The sequence below is a fragment of the Centroberyx affinis genome, unplaced genomic scaffold, assembly GCF_046629955.1.
Source record: "Centroberyx affinis isolate AG114_WGS23_722 - 3 ecotype Tasmania unplaced genomic scaffold, CSIRO-AGI_Caff_v1 ptg002422l_1, whole genome shotgun sequence".
NCBI classification, from domain to species: domain Eukaryota; kingdom Metazoa; phylum Chordata; class Actinopteri; order Beryciformes; family Berycidae; genus Centroberyx; species Centroberyx affinis.
This window is the reverse complement of record NW_027280668.1, coordinates 142,907-168,436: the sequence shown is the minus strand read 5'-3', so window position 1 is coordinate 168,436 and position 25,530 is coordinate 142,907. Positions and strand designations below refer to the sequence as shown.

The 25,530-nt window shown below is 39.9% G+C and overlaps 1 protein-coding gene across 1 annotated transcript in view; it reads right to left on the bottom strand.

Annotated features, from left to right (window-relative positions):
* Positions 1–25,530, bottom strand: part of arap3 (ArfGAP with RhoGAP domain, ankyrin repeat and PH domain 3) — a 74,053-nt gene that overhangs the window by 17,081 nt on the left and 31,442 nt on the right. Inside the window, exons 10-23 of the mRNA XM_071533746.1 lie at positions 24,425–24,609; positions 22,679–22,785; positions 20,791–20,990; positions 16,774–16,859; positions 14,969–15,151; positions 12,327–12,465; positions 10,171–10,275; positions 7,716–7,869; positions 6,049–6,151; positions 5,111–5,309; positions 3,963–4,026; positions 3,177–3,340; positions 1,294–1,506; positions 240–345 (exon numbers count right to left, since the gene is read on the bottom strand). Of these exons, the coding sequence (XP_071389847.1) occupies positions 240–345; positions 1,294–1,506; positions 3,177–3,340; positions 3,963–4,026; positions 5,111–5,309; positions 6,049–6,151; positions 7,716–7,869; positions 10,171–10,275; positions 12,327–12,465; positions 14,969–15,151; positions 16,774–16,859; positions 20,791–20,990; positions 22,679–22,785; positions 24,425–24,609 (2,008 nt within the window). The remainder of the gene's footprint in view (positions 1–239; positions 346–1,293; positions 1,507–3,176; positions 3,341–3,962; positions 4,027–5,110; positions 5,310–6,048; positions 6,152–7,715; positions 7,870–10,170; positions 10,276–12,326; positions 12,466–14,968; positions 15,152–16,773; positions 16,860–20,790; positions 20,991–22,678; positions 22,786–24,424; positions 24,610–25,530) is intronic.

The window sequence follows — 25,530 nt, the reverse complement described above, 5'->3', positions numbered from 1 at the left end:
AACTGCTGCTACTACTACTACTACTATAAATACTACTACTGCTACTACAAGGCTCTTTAAGATGGGATCATTGAATTACTACTACTACTACTACCACTACTACCACTACTACTGCATACCGCAATACAAAATCCAAGAGATAAAAGTGATTTTGTTCTCAGTTTCCAAAGTTAATATATGAATAATGATAAATTAAAGACAAATTAATTCTAATGACTATAATGAATACTGTGACTGACCGGTACAGGTGGCTGATGAGAGCAGCCAGAGTCGTCCTGTTGACTCTGGGAAGACTCCGGATGATTTCCTTATACCGGTCCAGCCGCTGGCTCCTCTGGGGGATTTCTGAAGACGAGGGAGGGAAGACAGGACAACCTTAAAGGACAAATCTCCCCTCAGATCCTCTTACACTGTTATTTATCACTGATCTGAGATTATTTTCTGATTAAGTGTAATTTACCTCTTTGGTGTACTTTGGTGAACCTACTTTTCCCTCAACCTGCCTCGTCTACTTCTACTTCAGTTAGTGATTTCCTATGTTTCCCAGAATGCCTTTCAACAACCCCCAGAGAACATGTGTGAACTTTTTGGATTTAGCTGTGGGTTATATGTGACCAGTACAGTCAGCTTGTGGATAGATTTTCTGAAATATTGAAGCCAGCGGTTGGAAATTGTTCTTCCTCTCTCAGGAATCACAAATATATTCATCTATGTGGTTTTACTTGTTTGCTTTACAAGTTATTGAAGGTCAAAAAACACATATCCACCAAATACCCAATATCAAGCTAACTTCACTCTGGTTTGTAGGTGTCTTGTGGTTGTATTGCATTCTGGTCTATTTCCTGCTACCCCTCCCAAACTTTCATCATGGATTCACTGTGTAGAGCAGAGGCAACAAAAGTGGCCTAAATCCTTTTTTGAATGAAAACACCCCTGAAACCATTGCTTTCTTTCCTTTCCTCTATATATATATGTGTGTATTCTATCTCCTTATCTGTTTATTTTGCCTTTTTATGTGAAGCACAATGAACTTACCTGTGTATGAAATGTGCTATACAAATAAAATTGACTTGACTTACATTTTACTTAAAAACATCAATTGTACAACGTCTACTAGGATTCGACTGATATGTTTTTTTTAAGGCCAATACCAATATTTTTGTACTGAAGCTGCTCATAGACAATATTTGTGCCAATATTCAATATCTTTAAATTTCACCATTTTATGTCGAAAAAATCCCAGTGTTCAGTATTCAATATATCGGTTTGAGGTCCTGTGAAGTAGTGACTCACTTGCAGCTTCCTTCCACAGCGGGTGAAGGTCGGCCATGAAGATGGGGTCGTCGATCTCTCTGAAGAACCTCTTCAGGACGTCCGTCACGTCCTCGATGAAGTTGTCTCCGATGCGGAGCTTGACGTTTCGGGCGTCCTTGCGGAACTCCTCCATCAGGAGCTTGATCCTGGATTTTGCCCCGTTCTTCCTGTAGATCCCCTCGTGGCCCAGACCTACGGAGCATGCTCAGAACGTCACTCAGCAGAACACGGTACATCCTGACTCTCTGTCAAGAGTGACTCTGTGTTTCGATGCAGTGAAAGGGAAAAAAGCATTAACAATGATGAAAGCCTTAAGTATGCTATATTCCTGATTGGAAAATGGTTAGCGGGGGTCAGTAGGGGCAGGCCGCCATGTTGGAAGAGTGCAATGAAAAGACAAAATGAAGAATTGTGTTGTATTGTATTGTGCTGCTGTAGCATAGTACCACACAGAAATTAGGCATTTTCTTTGTTTTGTCAGGAAGAGACTACAATTTTCTGAAAGAAATCTGAACTGTGGGTTTGGCTTTATGCCGAGATTTATGTTGTTGTTTACTCAGGTCTATATAAGTGGACCGTCTCCACTCCTTTCTTTGTCACTTCTTTGTTGCTTGTCTGGAACACTGAACTGAACCATGCAGGTCTGAATAAAGAATCCACAGAAGACTCTTGAACCTTTGCTCATTCAATTTGACCCACAAGGGTGAAGCTTATTTTTCCCCTACACAGTATTGGAAGAGGTATCAGTATCAGCCTTAAGACGCGGTCAGACTATGGACCAAAGTGTGCAAAAATTAGTTTTGTCTCCTCATTCACTTCCATTGAAAAACATGCAAAGGGAGAATAAAAAACATTTGCGGTTGTGAAGGAATTTCGCTCCTTTGCATTCGCACAGATCTGCAGATTTGCATGGTCAGCCAATAGAACTATGGTTGGTAGCCGACTACCACTATCCTCATATCCTTTTTCATCACAAAGATAATTCATTGGGGCAAACTCAGACTCAATGACTGCGTTTACATGGACTTGAGTTTCCCGGTTATGATCAGGTTTTTGAAGTATCCCGTTTTTGTGTTTGCGCATGTAAACATCATATCCTGTTTTCAGAAACCTGGATATGCCCTTATCCCGGTTTTGAAAAACCCGATTATGCTAGCCGGAGTACTCCGAAAGAAACCGGGATCCTGTTGCATGTAAACATCTGATCCCGGTTTCTGACCGCTGCCGACTACCTGAGCAGGCACGGCTTCAGCCACATGTCTTTCGGTGATGAAAGAATTTAATATACTTGGCAGTTTAGATGGGAGAAAGCATCGACATGCTGACCTGTTCAAGTCTGTAGTCTACAGACTACAGGACACTGGTTTCCAACACGCACAGTGGAGCAAGTCAGGTCACGGTGGAAAATACTAAAGAAACATTACTACAGCCAAACATCAAAACAAAAGAAGTGGCTCTGATCCCTGCAACTTTCAAATTTTACAAATTTTTGGACGAGCTGCTTGGTCACCGTCCGCTGGCCACTACAGAAGACGGCGGTGTTGACATCGGCTTCCCTTGTGCAACAGATGCTAGATCAGATTAACGATTTCAAAATTGCCGGTTTGTGTTGTAAACATCACAGGCGCAAACAGCATGCAGTCATCAGTAACCGGGATACTAGTATTTATCATGTATACGGGGATATGAATAACCAGATTTCTCTGTGTTCCATGTAAACGCCACATCCCGAATATGATCAAAACCGGGATAAGCCTCATAACCGGGATACTCAAGTCCATGTAAACGCAGTCATTGTGACCAAGCCTTTAGCGCTCAGACTTGTTAACTTTACATGACCGGATGCTATCGCTCCTCCTCACCATACTGGGTGATGAAGGCGATGCAGCTGTCCACGATGATGGGAATGTCGTTCCTGCTGAGCTGCTGCTCCCTCAGCGTGTTTCCCTTCCCCCCCGCCGCCCGCTGGATGTCCGAGTACCAGAGAGAGAAGTCCGTCCGGCCCATTCCCTGCAGGTGGAGCGTCCTGACGGGGAGAGAGAGAGACAGTTTGGTTTCCACCGTTTGAAAAAAGGAAATATGATATGATGTAGGGCTGGGCGATATGGTTGAAATCAATATCACGATAATCATAAGGATTTTTCTCGATATCAATATATATCACGATATGGTTCATGTATGCAAAATCACATTAAATAATCAAATTAATGTTCATTTCATTGAACCAAATGGTAATGTTAGGTGTGATGTCAAACAAAACATAAAATGAGGTATGGTAGGAATATTATTTGAATATTTTAAGTTAAGTTTTTAAGTAAAATTTGCTTGTCATCATCAATTTAGAATTTAGAATCTTCATATCATCACAATATGATTCCACTGAAAGACGATAAATGATAATATTGAATTATCGCCCAGCCCTAATATGATGATTGTTAGCAGCAAATTTAAATTCTGGCAACTTTTACACAAATGTGACCAAATTATGGTACTTTTTATTGGATAGTCTGCAACTTAAGTCCTTGGTTGAAGAAATTAACACCTTTACAGAAGCCCCTATATATTAGAAATATTGAATGATGAACTTCAGGTAGCCTAATGTGTTTTGTTTTTCCTCCAATGGATATAAGGAATTCATCTTATCTTACCTTCCCTTTTCAACTAAAACCAGGATGTCCTTCTTGTCGTGGTTCTCATTCTCTGAAGCTATACCTTCAAGACAAACAGAGAACAGACAGATGATCTCAGTGAAACATGGGCATGTACAGTCTAGTGTCTCTGCTGCTCAGTCAGTAAGATGATTTAAGCAATGTAAAAAATCTACAGAGGCTTTACACTTGTGTCACAAATCTGTCAGTAACGAGTTGTGTCTCCATCATGGAGGAACACCGTAGAATTGTAGTTAATAAAGTGTAAATCTATACATTCCAGGAGTTAAATAACTTTATACTGCGCAAATACAAAGTGTAATTTTTGGGCATTCATGCTTTTCATACATTTTAGAGATTTGGAAGATGTTACTAATTTGTTTTTAAAGGCTGTTAAACAGGGTTGTGCAATATTTACATTTGTGTATAAAATATTTTGTCAAATTAATTAAATTATTCATTAAAAATTCTATATTTCTATCTTCTATAAACATTCCAACTTTGACATTTTCTAGTAGAAATGGTGGTAGAACCTCAATGCTAGATTTAATCCATAAATTCAAATTAGACTAAAAATTATGAGTAATATTACAGTGAAAAAATAAATGATCTGTTGTCTCTACCTCTGTATTACAAATTGACAAGAATTACAGTCTATATTAAATTTTAATCTTAGAAATTCACTAGAGGGGTAAATTTCATTCATTATCTTGAAGTGTACCTGTTTAGCCTTGGGGGGGAATGTATACATTGTTCTTTGTTTTTTTTCCCCCTTTAATTTACTATTTCTTTTCTCTTTGTTTTGTTTTTGTTTTCTCTATTTCCTTTTGATTATTGTCTTTGACACATATATACTGTACTCAGCTTACTCTGGTGATATAGAAAGAACTGTCATTGCCAATTTGTTTGTATATTTGAAGACTAATAAAAAAAAAAAAAGAAAAAAAAAAAGTGTAAATCTCATCACCTGAAAGCCCTCTATCATATTTGCCATCTTGAAAACTGAACATAAAAAACATAATTTGGTCTCAAAGTTAACTTCTGTGCATTTACACTTGAAACTGTGAGTGAGCACAGGTTTGTTTTCGGGTTCATGAGGTTGAGAAGCCCTGCTGCTGTAAAGGACAGTGAGGATCTGGGACACTGACTGAGCTCCTGCAGGCGGTTGAGGTTGATGATGTCCTCGGCCGCTCCGTCGTTTCCCGGACAGATGAACAGGTTGGACTTCTGCAGGACGAAGTAGGCCTCCTTCCACTGCTGCGGGTCCAGCATGGCCTTGTAGCGCAGCAGGCCGACCCGCTCGAACGCCCGGGTCAGCAGGCAGTGGCAGCTGAGCGGGGTCGCAGCCTGAGGAGGAGAGGAAGGCTCGTTATTAAAGGTATAAGTATCATAAAATCATTAAGATTATGACTAATCACATGGTTTCTCTTTGTCTGGGAATTTCTGGAATATCAAGCAAAGAGGTGTATTCCAGACAGAGAAAGTTGGGGAATTTGCTAAATTCTCTGGTAATTTTACAAATGCGTCATTTATTACAGTGGTTCTCAACCTTTTTCATATCAAGGACCCATAATTTAGTCCACATTAGGGCCAGGGACCCCCATTTGATGCGATTTTGTCCCTCGGACCCAAATCTGAGAATATTTTTACTGTTAGATATGATTTTTTCCAGAACTCCATGACTATCTGTATTGTAGGTAGAGAGATAACAGTTAAACTATGATCAAAATAGTCAGTCTCTTACATTCTATAATTGTTCTTGTAAATGAAATAATGAAGTTTAACGATTCATCAATTTGCTGGGGACCCCCTGGGATGCCCTCAAGGACCCCTGGTGGTCCCCGGACCACACGTTGAGAACCACTGATTTGTTAGATCTGGTTCACACGTTGCATTAGATGGTGGTTTTCAGCTCAACTACAGTGGAAACCAAACAACACTAACAAACCAGGGGGGAATAAACCATTTAGGTCATGGAAGTGCTGCATCATACCTTTCCAATGGCCTCCGTCTTCGCTTTGAAGGTGAAATACAAGTAAGAATCGAACTAAAAACTAAAAACAGGGGATGAGTTGAGCTGTCGTACCTTTCCGATGGCCTTGGTCCAGCTGTGCAGAGCGTCTGGAGTCTCCAGGCCAAACTGGTAGAGTTTCTCTGAGGTCAAGTACAGCTCAAAGGTGTAACGAAACCTAACAGCAGGGAAAAGGATCATAAAATACCAAATATCTTCTGTTAAAACATTTAAAGGACGGTATCGTGGAAACTGATATTTCCATGCACTGATAAAGACATTTGATCAGGCCTGTTTAAAGAAGATGCTGTCAAAATGTGACTTCATTTGAGCAGCTAGGTGTACATTTATTCAAAAATCAATTCATTTTTACAGACAGTTAACGCATCACAAATGGACTGGTATTGATTGGCTCTTGATTGGTGGTATTGTCTGCTAATCAGGGTCCAGAGTTTAGGCTTTTCTACATTCATCTACCCTAATAAATAACATATTTGAATACCATCATGAAGAATGTTATCATTAGCCTGAGACATAGTACATTTTAAAACAAATTCATAAAAAGTGATTTACATGGGAACTTTAAATACTTTGGCATTGTTAAAATCAAACTTCCTACTGCTTTCTGTTTTGTTTTGTTTACAGATGTTGGAAGTTACAAGGAATGCAGTCAGAAAATATTTTGGTGTATTTTGGAAGGTTTACACATTTCAGTGTGTAAACCTTAACCGTAACCTTGTATGACAAATTTCCATCAAATTGGATGAATTAATTCTAACTTCAATGATTTATCATTTTTGTAATTAAATCAAGTATTACCATTAATGGAATTGACACAGAGACTGAATGAATGAATGTATGAACTTTTTGCTATCTAACTGAAAAACTTACATGAACTTACTTGAAACTGCATTTATTTGGATAAAATCAACTTATATCTTTTTTTTTTTTAAATACCCAAGAGGGTCAGTGGACATTTTTGGGTGTGGTCTGGTCACTAGTGGCTTGAGAGGCAATAGCTTACGAGTTCTAATATATTTTAATTGGTTTCACACTTTCATGTTAAAGACAGAATTGCCTGCAGCACTAACGCAGGACAGAAGCAGGATAAAAACATGAAGAAGACTCCGACTGCACAAAACCTGCAAATAGCAGAAGGAAAGAGTTGTGAAAGCGCCGGTCCTGACAGAAACAGTTTAGAACAACCGGACAATGACAGGAAGCAGGAAGTGAAGGTTTACAGCAGCAAGTTCCACAAACTGAAGTGAAGACAGGAAATATGCATCTATAATACTGGACATACAGTTTGTTAACTAAATGTTACGTCATCATCTATTTGTCAGTGAGTATGTCACTGTTTAGGCCAGGCTTGAGGTTAAAGGTCACCAGCAGACTTCATAAACTGATTTTGACTCACTTATTTTACCTAATTGTTTATTATTACTATTTTTACCATCTACTGTCATCATTTTACCTTGTTGTCACCTTGATGTTTGATTTTATTTGATTGTTAAAGCACTTTGTGAACTATGTTTTTTTTTAAAAGTGCTGAACAAATGAAGGGGTTTAAGATACTACTACTACTATTATTTAGAATTTTCAGCTGTATAAATTATTAAAACAGTTTTGCGTGTATGCTTCATGTCATGATGAGACCCAGTCAAAGACAATATCTCCTGCCCTATGTCAATAAAATAAAATAAAATACAGTTATTTGAATACAGCAGAGTCAGTGGTCCCACCTGTCGATGAAGCCGTTGTTGTTGCTGTTGTCGGGCCGGCTGACTCCCAGACACACGATGTCTTTCACACTGATCTGCAGGCAGGGGTCAGAGCAGCGGTCCGACTCGTAGAACAGCAGAGACTTATCCACCGTGACCCAGAACTTCTGGAAGTCTGACAGAGACACACAGTATGAGTAGAACTAGGGTTAGGGTTAGGGTTAGTAGAGCAGGGTAGGGTAGAGTAGAGTAGGGTAGGGTATAGGGTAGAGTAGAGTAGAGTAGAGTAGGGTAAGGTAGAGTAGGGTAGGGTATAGGGTAGAGTAGGGTAGAGTAGAGTAGGGTAGAGTAGGGTTAGGGTAGAGTAGAGTAGGGTAGGGTAGGGTAGAGTAGGGTTAGGGTAGAGTAGAGTAGGGTAGAGTAGGGTAGGGTATAGGGTAGAGTAGAGTAGGGTAAGGTAGAGTAGAGTAGGGTAGGGTATAGGGTAGAGTAGGGTAGAGTAGAGTAGGGTAGAGTAGGGTTAGGGTAGAGTAGAATAGGGTAGGGTAGGGTAGAGTAGGGTTAGGGTAGAGTAGAGTAGGGTAGGGTAGGGTAGAGTAGGGTTAGGGTAGAGTAGAGTAGGGTAGGGTAGGGTAGAGTAGGGTTAGGGTAGAGTAGAGTAGGGTAGGGTAGGGTAGAGTAGGGTAGGGTAGAGTAGAGTAGAGTAAAGTAAGGTAGAGTAGAGTAGCGTAGAGTAGGGTAGAGTAGAGTAGAGTAGAGTAGAGTAGAATAGAGCAGGGTAGAGTAGAGTAGAGTAGGGTAGAGTAAGGTAGAGTAGAGTAGTGTAGGGTAGAGTAGGGTAGAGTAGAGTAGGGTAGAGTAGAGTAGAGTAGAGTAGAGTAGAGTAGGGTAGGGTAGAGTAGAGTAGGGTAGAGAAGAGTAGGGTAGGGTAGAGTAGAGTAGAGTAGAGTAGGGTAGAGTAGAGTAGGGTAGAGTAGAGTAGAGTAGAGTAGAGTAGAGTAGGGTAGGGTAGAGTAGAGTAGAGTAGAGTAGAGTAGGGTAGAGTAGAGTAGAGTAGGGTAGGGTAGAGTAGAGTAGGGTAGAGAAGAACAGAGTAGAATACCATAAAGAACAGTAGAGTACAACAATATACTTTTTAAAATGAACATCATTCATCATTGTTTACAGTAATAACAACAGGACAGATTGAGGGAGAGGGAGAGAGGAAATGACATCACAACATGTGAGCTGGACTCAAACCCACGACACTGACTCTACATGTATGTCTCTTTAAGGACATTTCATAACCCAAGAACAGAGTGTTCTGTATACAGTGCAGCATGTTACAGATCTACTGTGTCTAACACAGAAATATAATACAATAAACATAATACATGTACTTGCTGGGGCAACATCCTTTCTTTGGATGTGGGTTAAACACACAGTACAAACCCTTCTGTTAGCATCCAGTATGGGCTTGACTTGTATTGTCATCTGTCAGAGAGGCTTTGCTGAATGACTGAATGTGATTTATTTAGGGCTGTCAGCGTTAACGCGTTAACCGCATGTGATTCATTTCAGATGCATAACGCCTTTTTTTTTATCGCGTGTTAATCACGTGTTATTTTGTCCCTTCTACACACCCTTTGTTGGCTAATCAAGCACCATGGATTGCTGCTGCGTCCTGCCTGCTGTGTAATTCACATCGCGGTGATGGATAAAATAAAACGACACCAGTGGGATTTTGAATGGCTCGTTTCACTTTAAAAGACTCCCAGACGGCTCAGTTGAAAAATCAAAAGTAATATGCATCTTATGTCAAATAGAATTTCAATATCACCGAAGTATTTCGAGTTTGAGCTACTGTACCACCTACGAGCCAAACATACAGGTGCTAACGTTAGTCAGACTAGCAACCGCTTCGCCAAAGCTGGCAAAGCACTATTTTAGAAGGTGGGAATGGCCACAGACCTGTGGATGAAACTACGTCTAAGAAGTTAACTACAGCGATTGCTAAATGGGCGGCAACTGACTGCAGACCGGTCAACATCATAGAAGACTCGGTTCATTTGATTCCCAATCAAGACACTCTGGTACAAATTGCTTTAAATTGTTAATATGGACTTAAAAACTGTTTTGAAATGCAAAATAATGGAATTGTAAACATGCGATTAAAAACGCGATTAATTGCGATTAACTATTGAAATTTGGAGATTAATCGCGATTAAGAAAATGAATCGCTTGACAGCCCTAGTTTTATTGTTGTAATAAATGTCAGTTCACCTGTTTATCCATCTCTCCACAGTTATAAAGCCAGTAAACAGAACAGTGAACAGTGCTGCTGTTGCTGCTCTGCAGAGGGATTTCTGGATTTCTGTCCACTAAACCCACTGTGTTCTGTACAAGGCCTTTATGCCCGTGGCACTGAGAGGGCAAATTCCTCTATTAAACCTGTGCCAAGCTGCCCCCCCCCCCCCCCCCCCTCCCATTCGCCTACCTTCTCTGGTTTTCCGGGATAAAGTGCCTTTGTTCATGGAGCCGGACTTGTAGAGGTAACCAGAGTGAAGGACGGGCTGCATGATCTCATCATACACACTGGGATCTGATGGAAGACAGTAGAGTCAAGTCAAGTGGAGTCGAGTCGAGTAGAGAAGGATAGATTGGAGTAGAGAAAAGAGTACAGTAGAGAGTAGAAAATAATTAAATAGGCAGAATGCGATAGGATACAGTGCAGAAGTGTACAGTAGAATAGAGGATAGAATAGAATAAAGTACAGCAAAGTATGATAGGGTTGAGTAAAATGAAGAAGAATTAAGTACAGAAGAGAAAATAAAAATAAAATAGATAAGAAAAGAAGACCACAATAGAATACAATTTGATTTAATAGAATAGAATAGAATAGAATAGAACAGAATAGAATAGAGAAGCATTAAACACAGAGAAGACCTGATCAGCTGCTGTAGTTTGTATCAGTATGAATGTTTCTGTCAGACAGACTGAACTCTGTTCATGTTTCAGCTGCAGCCTCGTTTATCACAAAGCCTCCCACACTGCTCACACACACACTGCTCACACACACACACACACACACACACACACACACACACTGCTCACACACACACACACACACAGCCTGTACACAACAAAAACACCTCGCTGAAAATGATCCAAGGCTCCGTTCACACTGCAACTGAAACTTTCCCATTTTCTAATTTTCCTGTTTTCTGATTTTCCCTCCATGTGACTCAGATCTGATGTTTTCTAATCAGCCAACAAGCTGCATGGCGCCGGATTTTTTTCCACTTCCCATCTGCTCCTCATGGATATTTGCTACAGCATCAGATCCCGAGGCATGCGACCTACATGCCACTCGTCCCGTATTTCCCCCGGACAAATGAAAACGCGAGAGGCTTTGACAAACCAAACAGAGATATGAAGAGCGTCTGAGTTCTGCTCACTGAAGCAGACTCTCATCAGATAAAAGCTTCCCGCAGGAATACTTCAGTCTGCTGGGTTCATCTGAGTCCAGAAAGCCTCGACCTCCACTAACCTGCACTCACAGTTCATCTGTAATGTTTATGTTGCAGCACATTATCTGCATTTTACATGAGTTTTACACCAGGGTCCTGTGGCTCAATCAGCTGATCACCTGTCAATCAAACAGTGTGGGCGGAGCTTGGATTTTTCCGATGATGCAGTTTGAGTTTCTCTTTTCTTTGTCTCTCGTCTTCAGCCATGGTGGCTATCGCTGCTCATGCTAACTACCCAGTTTAACTACAATTAATTTGCACATTAATAACAATATCAGCTATTGTCAGTATTATCAATATCCAGCCTATCGCTGTCTCAGACAGGAGACACACTGACACCGTCACATATTTATTGAAATTGATCGATTGTTAATTAATTGTTGTATATTTGTTGACATATCAATTGTATATTTAAGTTTGATTACTGCTATCTGAATTTGTTGACTTTGCTTTGGCAATATGTACTTTTGTATTTCATGCCAATAAAGCACCTTGAATTGAATTGAATAGCAATATCTTGCCTTACAGTTAAAAATTCTACTTTTTATTCTATTTATTTTTATCTAGTATAGTAGTCGTAGTATAGTGTAGTATAGTAGTTGTATAGTATATAGTAGTTGTAGTTGTATAGTTTAAAGTAGTTGTAGTGTAGTTTTTGTGTATAGATATATATATTTTGTAATTCCGTGTTCTGACTTTTTACCTACCTCGAGTGTGTTTTTAGTCATTTATGTGAATTGCCGCTGCAACACTGTAATTTCCCTTTGGGGATAAATAAAGTACTCTATCTATCTATCTATCTATCTATCTATCTATCTATCTATCTATCTGTCTATCTATCTATCTATCTATCTATCTATCTATCTATCTATCTGTCTATCTATCTATCTATCTATCTATCTATCAGTTCTTCTTCTTCTGTTGTTTCCAAACAAACAAAACGGAAAGTAAAACGCATCACTTCCTGTGCGGCAGAGGATTTTTTTCCCAGGAAAGAGCCACCAGACACCGGCTGTTTAGAACAGACAGCGGAGAAGATTCATGAACTGGATATACAGTCGGTTGAAGTTTAAAAGCGGAGATGAGACGTTAACATGGTTCCTCCTCCTCCTCCAGCTCTCACCTGAGTTCCCTGCAGTGTAATAGTCCAGTGGATGTTGCTCGTAGCCGTTGGAGTCGGCGAGGCGAGCGGCCTCCGCCTCCGAAAAGATCTGAGTGACGGTCTTCAGCAGATTCTGCTCGGTCACAGCGGTACACAACACCTACAGCAGAGAGAGAGAGAGAGAGAGAAGAGGATAGAAAATGAAAGAGAGGACAGGGTCATGAGGGGGAAAAGACGGAGAGAGAGAGAGAGAGAGAGGAAGGTGGAGGAGGTGAAGCATCGCCGGGTGTTTTGGGCTCTGAAACCGCCAGAGGAAACACACAGACCCAAATACCACAGAGTCCCTCTATTCAGCACCCAAACCTTTTATCTGCTCTCTCTTTCACTGTCCCCGTTTCAAAGCACATTCCTCGTCATTGTAACCGGGCTAGAGTCCTGACACACACACACACACACACACACACACACACACACTCAGAAAAAGGGGTTTCAGGAAGGTGCAGGGATGCAAAATGATCACCAGCTGCCAGCTACATGCTGCAACATTTTGGTTATAGTTGGTAAACTGGTTTGTAGCGAACAATGAACAGATGTAGATCCACTTCTTAACTGTAAACCTGTCTTCATTGATCTGTATATTCTTCTCAATATGTTCTCTTGTTGTAATTGCTTAGTATTATCGTCAATACTCTGTTTGTTCTATTCTTAGCTGTTTTCCTCTCTGCTGCTGCACTGACCCAGTTTCCCCCTGAGGATCATTAAGTCTTTACTTTACCAGCCAGTTTGGCAGATAACCAGCCATTGTTTGGAGGCCATTTTTGTAGTCCAAAACTCAATCTGGCTGGGAAAAAATGTAAAAGTAGCCTGTGAATGAATCAAATCCACCAGTCAGTTTCCTGTCCTGGCTCTAAGGTAGAACTGAATCAAAAGTTTGTGAAATGAGTATGAACTCTGAAAATGTGAAAGATCTGAAGGATTATGTGACCACAGCGTCAGTTAAGGTTAGGTTAAGGTTTTGCTGAGGGTTAAACAAGAAAAACGTTCTCTGAAAATAAAAACTTGAGTTGGGAATTGAATCCAGGTCGTCAGAGTTTACAGTAAATGTCTCCGCCCGTCTGCTGCAAACAAATCCACCCTGGTTCTGAGGTAGAAATGAATCAAAACAGTCTCACAAAAGTTCATGAATTGAGTATGAAAGTCAGATTCCATGTTTTAGACAGGAATCCAGTTCAGATCAGGTTCATTATGTTCCAACAGCAGGAATTTTCTAGTCCCGTCTCCTCCAGCCAATCCTTTCATTCCTCACTTTTCTTGCATGGAGCACATTATTTATGTAATTTACATTTTAACACATCGTACTCATTTCACAAAATTTCATGAGACCAGGCTGAAATTAATAAACGCTCTAAGATATTTGAGTAATTTTTCATTCTTTATTGGGATCCACATTAGCTGACAACCACTAAGGTCTTTGAGATGGTAACATGTACCTTTTTTTTGGATATAAGTATGATGGATGACCTTTTGCAGGGTAAAGCTCCAGTGAGGCATGTTCATACCCTTCCAGGTTCATGTGGTATCTTATTTTCTGAAAGTGCAGCGGAGCCTTCACTCTTCACTTCACTGTTTCCTCAGGACAGCTTTCATGTCCAACATGCTGAGAGCCTCCAGGTACTGAACTTTTAAGTGACTTACTTTTCCATGACCGGCACAAGATAAAGGCTTTTATCTTAACTTAAAAAAAAAAAAGCTGACGATAGAGATTGTTAGCAGCAAGAGGCAACAGACAGCTGACTCTGGAGCCAATATTGTCTGTGGGTCCAAGAACCACAGGGATGAAGAGACTCATTATATATAGGAATAAAGACACCAAACTTATCATTTAAACAGTGATTCTCAACCTTTTTAGTCCACATTGGAGCCACAGACCCCCATTTGATGAGTTTTTAATAATAATAAATAATAATGCATTTTATTTGTACTGCACTTTTCATTCATAGTGAATCTCAAAGTGCTACAGAGTTAAAAACATATAAATAAAAACAAAGAAAAAAGAGATTGCTAACAAAAGTTAACACGAAAAAGCCTGAGTTTTTGTCTTTCGGACAATATTTTTATTGTCAGATATGATTTTGTCCAGAATCCCATGACTGTCTGTATTGTAGGTAGAGAGATAACAGTGATAACTATGATCAAAACAGTCATTCTTCTACATTCTCTAATTGTGTTAACTTCTTGTAAATTAAATAATGGTGAAGTTTAACAATTCATCAATTTGCTGGGGACCCCCTGGAACCCCCTCAAGGACCCCTGGTGGTCTCCGGACCACACGTTGAGAACCACTGCTTTAAAGCTTATCTCTATTGTCAGCAAATCTTTTCTAATGACGCTTTAACTGCTTTCTTATCATCAGTTAATCTGATTAGTGAGTTTTTACAGTTTTTATTTTTTTCCTATTGATTTTATTGTTTTTAATGTTTTTACTTATTTTATTGTTTTTACTCATTGTATTGCTTTTACTCATTACTCATTATTGTGATATGGTTGTGCTGAACTGACAAAGCACTTTGAGCTGCATAGTCTGTATGAAAAGTGCTATACAAATAAAGTTATTATCATTATTATTATTATTGACAAGACGTGTGACAGTGCCAGAGTCAGACCTTCAGCAGCTCCTCCTGGGTGCTGAAGCTGGGGTGGGGGTTTCGGTAGCGCCCCTCTCTGTATTTCTGGGTGATGAACTCCCGGCGCTGCTCGGGCACGGCGTCGCAGTCCAGCTCCTCGCTCAGCGACAGCCGAGACGCCCAGAACTCGTTCGCCCGGTCGTTTCCCAGCATGATGAAGAGCTGGAGCGAACAGAGACACGGAAAACACAGAGTTCACATCCCCCGGACCGACTGGGAAAATCTAAGTTTCCTCTTCTCCTCAATAAGGACCATCTAGTGACCATCTAATTCTTGTAAAATTAGACAAGCTAATCCCTTTTAATCAATTTAAATCTCTTTTGACTGACAGAGCAGTGTGAATGCATGTGTTTTCGTTGAATTGATGTTGTCCCTTATGTTGATGTCTTTGTCCTGTTTGTTGTATAATCTGTTGTTGTATACTGTATACTGTTTGTGTGCTTTTATTCGTGTGCTTTTACTGTTTTTATATGTACTTTTATTGCTTTTATTGTTCTCATATATGATTTGTTGTTGATATATACTGTAACTTTCATGTGCTTTTATTGTTTTTATATGTACTGTAATCAGGGCATCCTTGTAAAAGAGAGCTTGCTCCCTGTTTAAATAAAGGTTATAATAATAATAATAATAATAGTTTATGCATCTAAATTAACAGGAGTATCAGTGTTTCTAACTGGAAATACCAACTCTGCTCAGGTATTTTTGTTTTCTTAAGTCTGGGTTGCAGGATCTGTGTACGTCAAAACTGCGTCATGAATCCAAGCATTGTGATTTTAAAGCTGTGTGTAGCTCTGGTAGAGTCTTGGGGTTGTGTCTCTTCCTCCCAAAAATCAGTGATTCTGTGATCTGTTGCTCCGGTAGAGGAGACTGGAGAATCGTGGGGGTTTTTTCTCTCTCCATTCACCGGAGGAACAGTCTGAAATTCACACTTCTAGCACATAACGCCGACAAAGCAGATTCTGACAAGTGTAACACCAAAAAAAATCCGGTCAGAGGAAACTTATGCTGATGGAACGAAGAAAATAATACGTTAACAATAATTACAGATAGTTGGACTTTGACAAAGCAGATTCTACCAATATATAAAAAACGAATCTCTCGGTTTTTTTTTCTTATTTACAGAGAATCACTGATTTTGGGGATTTATCAGGGAGGAAGCTACACAACCCAAGACACTACCAGAGTTCAGCAGACCTTTAAAAGCCTTGTTTGTTAAATTAAAGACACTACAGGACAAATGAAGCACTCACCATTGATGCACACTCTATCAATACATGTCATTTCAAATCATTTACAGTGTTGTCGTTTTGCGTGTTCTTTTGTTTTATCACTGACTTAACCATTATGTTAAGAAGGAAGGGTTGTTGTTTTTTTGTTTTTTTTATTATTATTATTATTATTATTATTATTATTATTATTATTATTATTATTATTATTATTTATACTTTTTTATTGTATCCGTAGAAATTCTATGTGGGACCAGGGATGGGGGAAAAAAAGTAAAAAAATGAGTCCTTAATGTACATTGTATTTCATGGTACCTGTTAAATGAATAAATACATTTATGAAAAAAACAAAAGCCTTGTTTGTTATGGGAGTGAGACAGGCTCGCAAATTAGCCAGTTAGCTGGTGAACTCTTCTTATCTGCTTAACCTAAATTTGAACTCTGCTTAACTCACCATTTCATATCTGAGTAATCCCCCCCCCCACCCACCCACCCACCCACCCCCCACCCCCCTCCCCTCCACCCGCCTCCCTCCATCCATCCTGGTCCTCCTACCTGAACGATCTCGTTGCTCCAGACGCTGGTGTCCAGTTTCAGACTCTGAACTTTGGAAACCATCGTCCCCAGTCCTCTGTGCTGCCCTGCAGGCACACACACACACACACACACACACACACACACACACACACAATGGAGGAGAACAATCACTCTTATGGCACTAGGCAGTCCTATTGTCCTGGTAACAGGACACTGCCCATAACAGGCTGCAGTGGCTGAAGTGTAATGGTACGTTCAGATTTCGGGCCACAGAAGCTACAGAACAGCATACTGAGGTGTTCTGAGTCACTCTGTCGCCAATGCAGCGGGAAAGTGTTGCCGGGTGTTCACCATCGTTCATGACATCATCACATAATAATGTCACACTGCCACAGCTTTGCTTTTGTCTCGATTTGGCAAATAATCACTCGTTTTTTGAAATTCATTTTTTTTCGTTTAGCTATCAGCATCACATCAGACACATGACTGGCACAACAGACAATATACACAGATTACCACAAGACAGAAATCACAAACAATATTTACAAGATTGACACAAGAGTTTTAAAGTGCAGGTACATCTGTCAGGGTTAGTGAGAAGCGTTCAGAGTCCTTATTGCAGTGGGGAAAAAACTGTTTTTAAAACGGGATGATCTGGTGGGCGGGGACCTGTAGCGCCTCCTACAGGGCATCAGTGGGAAAAGGTGGTGAGCAGGGTGAGAGGGGTCAGAGATTATTTTTTTTTGCTCTTTTGATTGTGCGTTTGTGATATAGTGATTCAACTGATGGGAGTGAGGTGCCAATAATCTTTTTTGTGTGTGTGACTGTCCGAGCTGCCGAACCAGACTGTTATGGATTAGGTGAGTCTGCTCTCCATGATGGCTGTGTGAAACTGACGGAGGAGGTTTTGTTTTACTTTGAATTTTTTGAGCTGTCTTAGGAAAAACAGTCTTTGCTGGACTTTTTTGGTAATGTGGTCTGTATTGATGTTCCATCTGAGTGTGTTGCTGATGTGTGTGCCAACAAATTTGAATGAGTCAGTTATGGTTAATAAACTATATAAATAATTAATAAACTAGATAATAATAAAGTAAATATAACTGGCCTACCCTATCGTCCCTCTACTCTGATTGGTTCACAGCCGGACAAAACCAATGGACTGTCTGTCTCTTCTTCTGTGGTGTTCATACCAGTAAAGAACACATGAAGAAGTAGCTGAATATGAGCCATCAGTCCAGACTTCATTTTGTTCTGCTAGGCTTTCCAAGCATCCGTCTCCTTCTACCCATAATCCCCTGTGTTTCGGGGCGGTTTCCTGTAGTCGGCACCGCAGTTCTCTTGTATTTGGTGCCACCAGAGGTCAAAGGTCATCGTTCTCACCTGGACAAACCAAATGAACTGAAGGAGGAAACGCTGCAGAGTTTGAATAAACCGATCAGAACACGCTGTCTGTGAACGCAGCCTCAGTCTGAGGTCAGCTCCGGGTGAGAAGATCTACAAAAGATCTACAAAACATCCGGACTGACTGGAGGCTGCAGCTGATGGAGCAGAGAGATAAAGACAACGGGACGACAGCAGGTGTCACTCAATCTGTCTGTCTCTCTCTCTCTCTCTCTCTCTCTCTCACACACACAAACACACACACACAAACACACAAAATGCAGTTTAACCAGCACAGTGACAGTTTCACCTGCAGTGATTCATGCCTCCACAGGTATCGACATTTACACACACACACACACACACACACACACACACACACACACACACACACACACACACACACACACACACACACACACACACACACACACACACACACACACCAACCCTCTCCATGACTAACACACTCTGTCTTTACCTGTACAGGTGTTTTTCCTAGAAAGTCTTGTTACACACTGAGCTGAATGTGACACACAGTAGCTCTATTTTATTTTGTCATGTCTGTTGACATGAGTTCTTCTTTTATTTGCAGATAAAATCTCCCACAGTCATCTGGTTTGGAGATAAAGCTGAATGTTGACCGGCAGCTTCTTTTAGTTCCTGTTTTCAATAAAAAGCAGGCTGCTGTGCGCTCACGAGTAAAAAATAAAATATTTATTTGGCATTTTTTTTGCTTTATAGGATAATCTACTGTGGAGAGAGAGGGAGAGAGTTTACATGTTTGTTTGTTTGTTTGTTTGTCTGTTAGTCTCCCACATCTGTCTCTTTTCATATTGTATGTTTATTTGTTTGTTTCCCATATGGGTTGTTCTTTATTATTGTTATTACTTTATTACTGTTATTATTATTATTACTGCATTTTTTTGTTTGTTTTAAATCATTGGTAACACTTTACAATAAGGGTCACTAAGTTAAGGGTTAGTTAATGCTTAATTAACAGTTAACTAATGTGTCTGGTAATCATTTACTAATGGTGTTCATGTTAGCTAAGGTATTAATTTATACATTATTTAATAGTCATCTTTATAAACTATTAAATAATGTATAAATGAATACCTTAGTTAACATGAACACCATTAGTAAATTGCACATTAGTTAACTGTTAATTAAGGGTTAGTTAATGCTTATTAAGCATTAACTAACCCTTAACTTGACCCTTATTGTAAAGTGTTACCAAATCATTACACAACTTCATGCTTTGGCAATATGAGAATAATACTTGTCATGCCAATAAAAGCAAAACAAAACAAAAAAAGAGAGAGAGAGAGAGACAGAGAGAGACAGAGAGAGAGAGGGAGAGGGAGAGAGAGAGAGAGAGAGAGAGAGAGAGAGAGAGAGAGAGAGAGAGATGAGAGAAAGCTGCCAGACTGGATTCAAACCCACAGCTTCATGGTGTGTGACTTCACTACCTGACAGACTGCCAGGCCAACCTCACAAATAATAAGGTTCTCAGCCAAGTCGAGGGTTTTCTTTGCCTGGTAAAATAAAGGTTTGAGGTAAAAAAAAAAATATTCTAACAATAATAATAATAATAATGATATAATAATAATGAGCAGAAAAACAAAACAGATCCGGTGGAGTTTTGTGCTTCTGCTTGTCCTGTGTTTTCCGTTTGATTGATTTGATCATGAAAATAAATCAAATCCTACAAGAAAAAAAACGGTAGGTATCTCCCAGACCCAGAGCAAGATTTGGGACAAATGGCTGATTTGGGTTTGGCCTTGTAAGACCAGCTGGATACGGGAAAAGGGGGAGTTGAACCTGCACCTTCTGGTTGAAGCTCAGGCCCTCTAACCCACCAGGCCAACTAGACTTGAGACTGTTGAGACTGTGATTTCAGGATTTTAAAGTGAAGCTTCTGCCCTGACATGAACTCAGTGAATCTACATGCTAACGCTCCATCAGTTAGCACGGCAATAAATCCTGAACAGATCTCACAGCTTGGAAAACAAACAAGTCTGCACAGGTCAGACAGTCTTACTGCTGCCAGTTCACTTTTAAAAGGTGACAGACAGGTGCATTTTGATTTACTTTACTTTACCCATGCTTTTGATTTGTGCATTTTGTTGTTTTTATACCATTCTCCTACTTTTTGAGTTTCAATGGCTTTTGGTGTCTGTTGTCACCTGTGTTCGTCATCTTGATTGTTTCCTATTTCTTTCTTTTGGGGTTTTTTAGAGGCCCATTTGATTTCTTCTGGATTTCTTAAGACCTATTCAGATTGGATCAGATTTCAGGACAATGTGCATAAAGTAACTCAAGAAATCTGTAATGTTAATGGACAAGAAACCTCTGCAAGAGATAAAGATACAGCATTTTTTTTTTGCACGTTTTCATTCAGACATTTCTACTAATATATCTAAGTGTTGGAAATGTAGTTTTTAACGAACAAATACCCCACATTCACTCTTTTCTCTATTTCTATCCCATTCTTCTTTGCTGTATCCTGAGCTGGAGCGGCCCAGTTTCCCCACAGAGAACATCAAAATTTCATCTAATCCAATCTAAAGTAATCTAATCTCATGTAATCTAATGTAATCTAGTCTAATCCAGTTAACCCCGTCCGCAGCAGCCGCAGCAGCGTTTCCTTACCTGCACAGTTCTTGCAGATGACGACACACAGGTTGATGGAGGCCCAGTCGGGGTTGATGGCCTTGCAGTCGGCGCACATCCGGTTGGAGCGGTTGGACCAGATCTTCTCGGCGACCTCGTAGTCCGACAGCGTCTCCGCTATCGACTCCTGCAGCGCCTCCATCCAGTCCCGCTTCTCCCGGTCCGAGTCCGCCGTGAAGCTGAGGAGGCGGAAAGGAGGTCTGGAGTGAGACTTGCTGGAGAAACGCCACAGCAGAGGCATTTCAGCAGAGGAAATGCAGATTCTCAGGTTTCGATTTCAATAGGAAAGTGACATAGAAAAGCAAAAGCAGAGTCCTCGAGTTTCTTTGGTTTCAGCAGCAAAAACAAAGCAGATCCAGTGGAGTTTGGGGGTTTCTGCTTCTCCTTTGTTTTCAGTTTGATTGATTTGATCATGAAAATAAATCAAATTCAGTTTTTAAACCGGTGAATTTCTGCCGGGACGCTGTGAGCCGGCGTGCTGTGAAACCCGAGCTGCAGAGCCGGCTGGGAATTAGCTGTAAGGAGCTTGTTCTGCATCAGTGACCTGGATTTGGTGGGAGCCAAATGGCACAGCCTGGCAGAGAGGACCGGCCTTTTGTTTCTGCTCAATATATGGAGCAAGTTCCCAGTTCCATCTGCAGTGTGGAAATTAAAGATCTGGACAGAATCCCATCTCTGTTTTTAGGAAAATAGTCTCTTAAACTTGTGATTTCTTGTTTACCATGAGTCTTTAAAGGGACCCTATTATAGAAATCCAAATTTTCCTCCATTTATATACACATATGATCAAATTTGTTTAAAGAAGACATTGTTCAAATATGATTTTGTTTGACTGGTTAAACTTAAATTTACTACATTTTCAAAACATCCTTTTTCCCAGTCAGTTTCACTCGAAACTCCAGGAAACGCATCACAGCTGGACTCGCTCCTGATTGGCTCCCTCACTAAAGAATGACTGAAATCCATCCAATCAGAGTCCAGTATTTTGATGACTTAGTCTTCACATTCATTCTCATTCAGTTCAACTTTGAAGAATCAAACAATCGTGAAGAACATTATTCTGAGGAAATTTGAAAACTAAACCATGAAAACTGAACAATACTGAACCTTTAAAACTTGCTCTTGCATATTGCTCAGTGAGTTTTGAATCAGTATTCATCATTCATTTGATCAATAACATAGCATAGCTGTGGAGACAGTAAACCAATATAGGTACTTGGGCACCATCCTGGATGACAAAATGACTTTTGATACCAACACTGACTTCAGCTGCAAAAAGGCCAATCAGAGACTGTTTTTCTTGAGAAGGTTGAGGGGTTTTAACGTTGACAGATCGCTCTTGAAAATTTTAATTTTAACTTTTGCAATGATCTGCTGGTTTGGCAACCTCAGCATGGTTAACCAAAATAGGCTGGGAAAGACTGTTAAACTCTGCCAAAAGACCATTGGCACTAACTTGAATGATCTTGGCAGTGTTAATTAAGTTAGAGCCACTCAGAGGGCAAAGGTCATTCTGACCCTCATCTCCCTCTTCATGCAGAGTTTGGACTCCTGCCATCAGGGAGGAGGAACACTTTCACATCAGCTGTTGGGTTTTTAAACAAGCTGTAGGGCTAGCTGCTATTGCACACACACTTTAACAACGGACTGATGGACTCTTAGTGCTTTATATCTCATTGCAACTTTATTATGATGACATCTACTGTATGTTATATGTATTTATGTCTTTTATTTATTTTATGTTGTGTATTGGTTGTGTTGACTACTGTTTGCAAACCAACTTGCCCCTCGGGGACAATAAAGACTATCCAATCCAATCCAGTCCAACCCAATGATGTCACTAACAGAGCTGATAATGAACTGGTACCTGAAAGTCTTGTAGGGAGTGATGAGGTCGAAGCTCTTGTGTTTCCCGTCTCTGATCGTCGCTCCTCGGGCCTCGATCAGAGTGATGCCGATCCCGTTCCGAAAACACTGCAAAGACACAGAAATTACACAAAAAAAATTGTATTTCAGCTCTCTGAAGGCAAAAAGGAAAGATATGGGAACTATTTGATTTGAGTTGAGGTGTGTTTTGTTTTACAGTCTGCCTGCTCAGTTTTACTTATCTGATAAAGAACAGGACGGCTACAGCAGCATTAACGGAGGACAGAAACTATACTTTCTACTCGTTACATTTTCAAAACAGACTCGTTGCTCTCGGGAAATCATCAACTGATTTTTTTATTTTTTTTTATTTTTTTCCGCATCCAGGAAGCAAAGCGACACCAGAAAGCAGGGAAAGGGACAGAGAGAGAGAAGCAACAAGAGAGAGAGAATTAACGTTTGTGATTTGAGCTGCAGACTCTTTCTCATCTGGGATTCAGAGTTTAGAACATTAGAAATGCCTTTTTTAGATGACCACTTTTACTTTTATACTTTCAGTAAATTTAAAACCATGTACTTTCATACATACTTTCAGCACTACTTTTCTGTTCATAAGGACTCCACCCAAAAGAAAGCAACATTTCCCTAAACCTTTCTGTGTTTTAACAACCTTCAGTGCTTTAAATCACAGGTTCACATGTTCCTTTCAGTCATCTTTCCCAGAATGCACTTGTCTTCTTTTCTATGTTTTGACTTGTATTCTGTGAAACACTGCAAACATTTTATTTATCAATTTATTTATTTCAAGGTCATTTTAAGCACTTCCCCACATAACAGGCTTATTATATAGTGTTCCAGTACTTACATTTTGAAAAGTTAATTTAATTAATTTAAGGACTTTAAGCACTTTAAGGACCTTGTATGAACCCTGTTATACTTTGACTTGAGTAATGGATTTGAAATGGTGCTTTAACTTTTACCCAGAGGTGGAAAGTAACTAAGTACATTTACTCGAATACTGTACTTAAGTTCAATTTTGAGGTACTTGTACTTTACTTGAGTATTATCATTTTATGCTACTTTATACTTCTACTCCACTACATTTCAGAGGGAAATATTGTACTTTTTACTCCACTACCTTTATTTGATAACTTAAGTTACTAGTTACTTTGCAGATTCAAATTATTAATACAAAATATAATCAACTAATAAATTGTGATGTATTATTATAGATTACTGTAAGCTACCCAGCAGTATATAAAGTAGTGGAAATCAGCCCCACCTTTTCCAGCTGCAACATTAAAGTGATGCTTACACATTAATGCATCAATAATTATAACTCAATAATATAATATATACTGTATTATTCTGAAATGGGCCATTCTGCATAATGAGTACTTTTACTTTTGATGCTTTAAGTACATTTTGATGCTAATACTTTTGTACTTTTTCTTAAGTAACATTTTGAATGCAGGACTTTTACTTGTAACAAGAGTATTTTTCTACTGTGGTATTTCTACTTTTACTTAAGTAAAAGATCTGAGTACTTCTTCCACCACTGCTTTTACCAGAGTACCAGAGAGATTTTTAGATGGGTTTTTGCACTTTTTCTTTTTTTTTAAGGACTTTGTGTACTTCTGCCACTTAATTCCACCCAGGACTGATCAGTATTCAGCGCAGACTCCGGGTACAGTGTTCTCGGCTCCGTCTCGGTCCGTCCAGCTCATTAATATTCGCGGCCGGTCACCTGCTCGCTCTTGTACAGCCAGATCTGCTCGGTGTTGATGGCGGCGTACACTTTGGACTTGGTCCCCTTCAGCTCCAGGACGCCGTGCTTCTGGCAGTGCGTTCCCGGGCCGAAGCGCGGCCGGCCGAACACCAGCTGCTCCTTCACCCGGTCCTGCAGCGTGCCCACCCAGCGCTGCCGCACCACTGCACACACACACACACACACACACACACACGCACACACACACACACACACACACACACACACACACACACACACACACACACTGTTAGCCACAATCAATTACAATATTTGTGTCCTTCATATTCTCATTTCCTCTTACATAACTGCATATATCTTCATATTTTCGCAATTTTTCATTATTTTCATACTGAATATATTTCACAATTTTGTAAATTTGTTTACTTATTTATCTCTTATCCATTAACATTACAGCACCCTGCATATATGCTAGCCTATTATTCATATCTTTCATACTTTTCATTCTTTCTGCTTTATAGCTTCTTGTGTGGTATTGGTAGTTGCATTATGTTTAATACACTCTATTTGCCCTATTCTAACAATAACATTTCCCCACATGGATCAGTAAAAGTTTCACCTTGTCTTGGTAGGAAAAGCTAAAACTTCCAGATCTGCAGCATCAGAAGCTTTGTAGATGAATCACAAAACACTGAAAAAACAATTTGGACTCAGTCGAGTGCCACACAGAGTGTCTGTCTGCCTCCCATCTTCCCTGTCTGTTTCTACTGAATTCTATCTAATAAATATAAAAAATGCAGTGGAAATGAGCCACAACAGGTTGCTAAATCTGTGTAGATTCATTTCAGTCACCCAGGTAGTCAAATGTCAAAACGAATAACAACAAGGTAACACTTTAGATTGGGGAACACATATTAACCATGAATAAGTTGCTTATTAAAATGCATATTAGTAGTGTATTGGTTCATTATTAGTCATTACAAAACACTTATTAGCACCTTATTCTGCTCGGATTCTACAAGTATAGCCCATAAACTCTGGCTTTTCCCTCAGCAGCCTCCTAATTAGTGCTTATAGCAGTCAGTAAGGAAGTTATTGCAGATGAATTGGGCTTTTAGTATGAT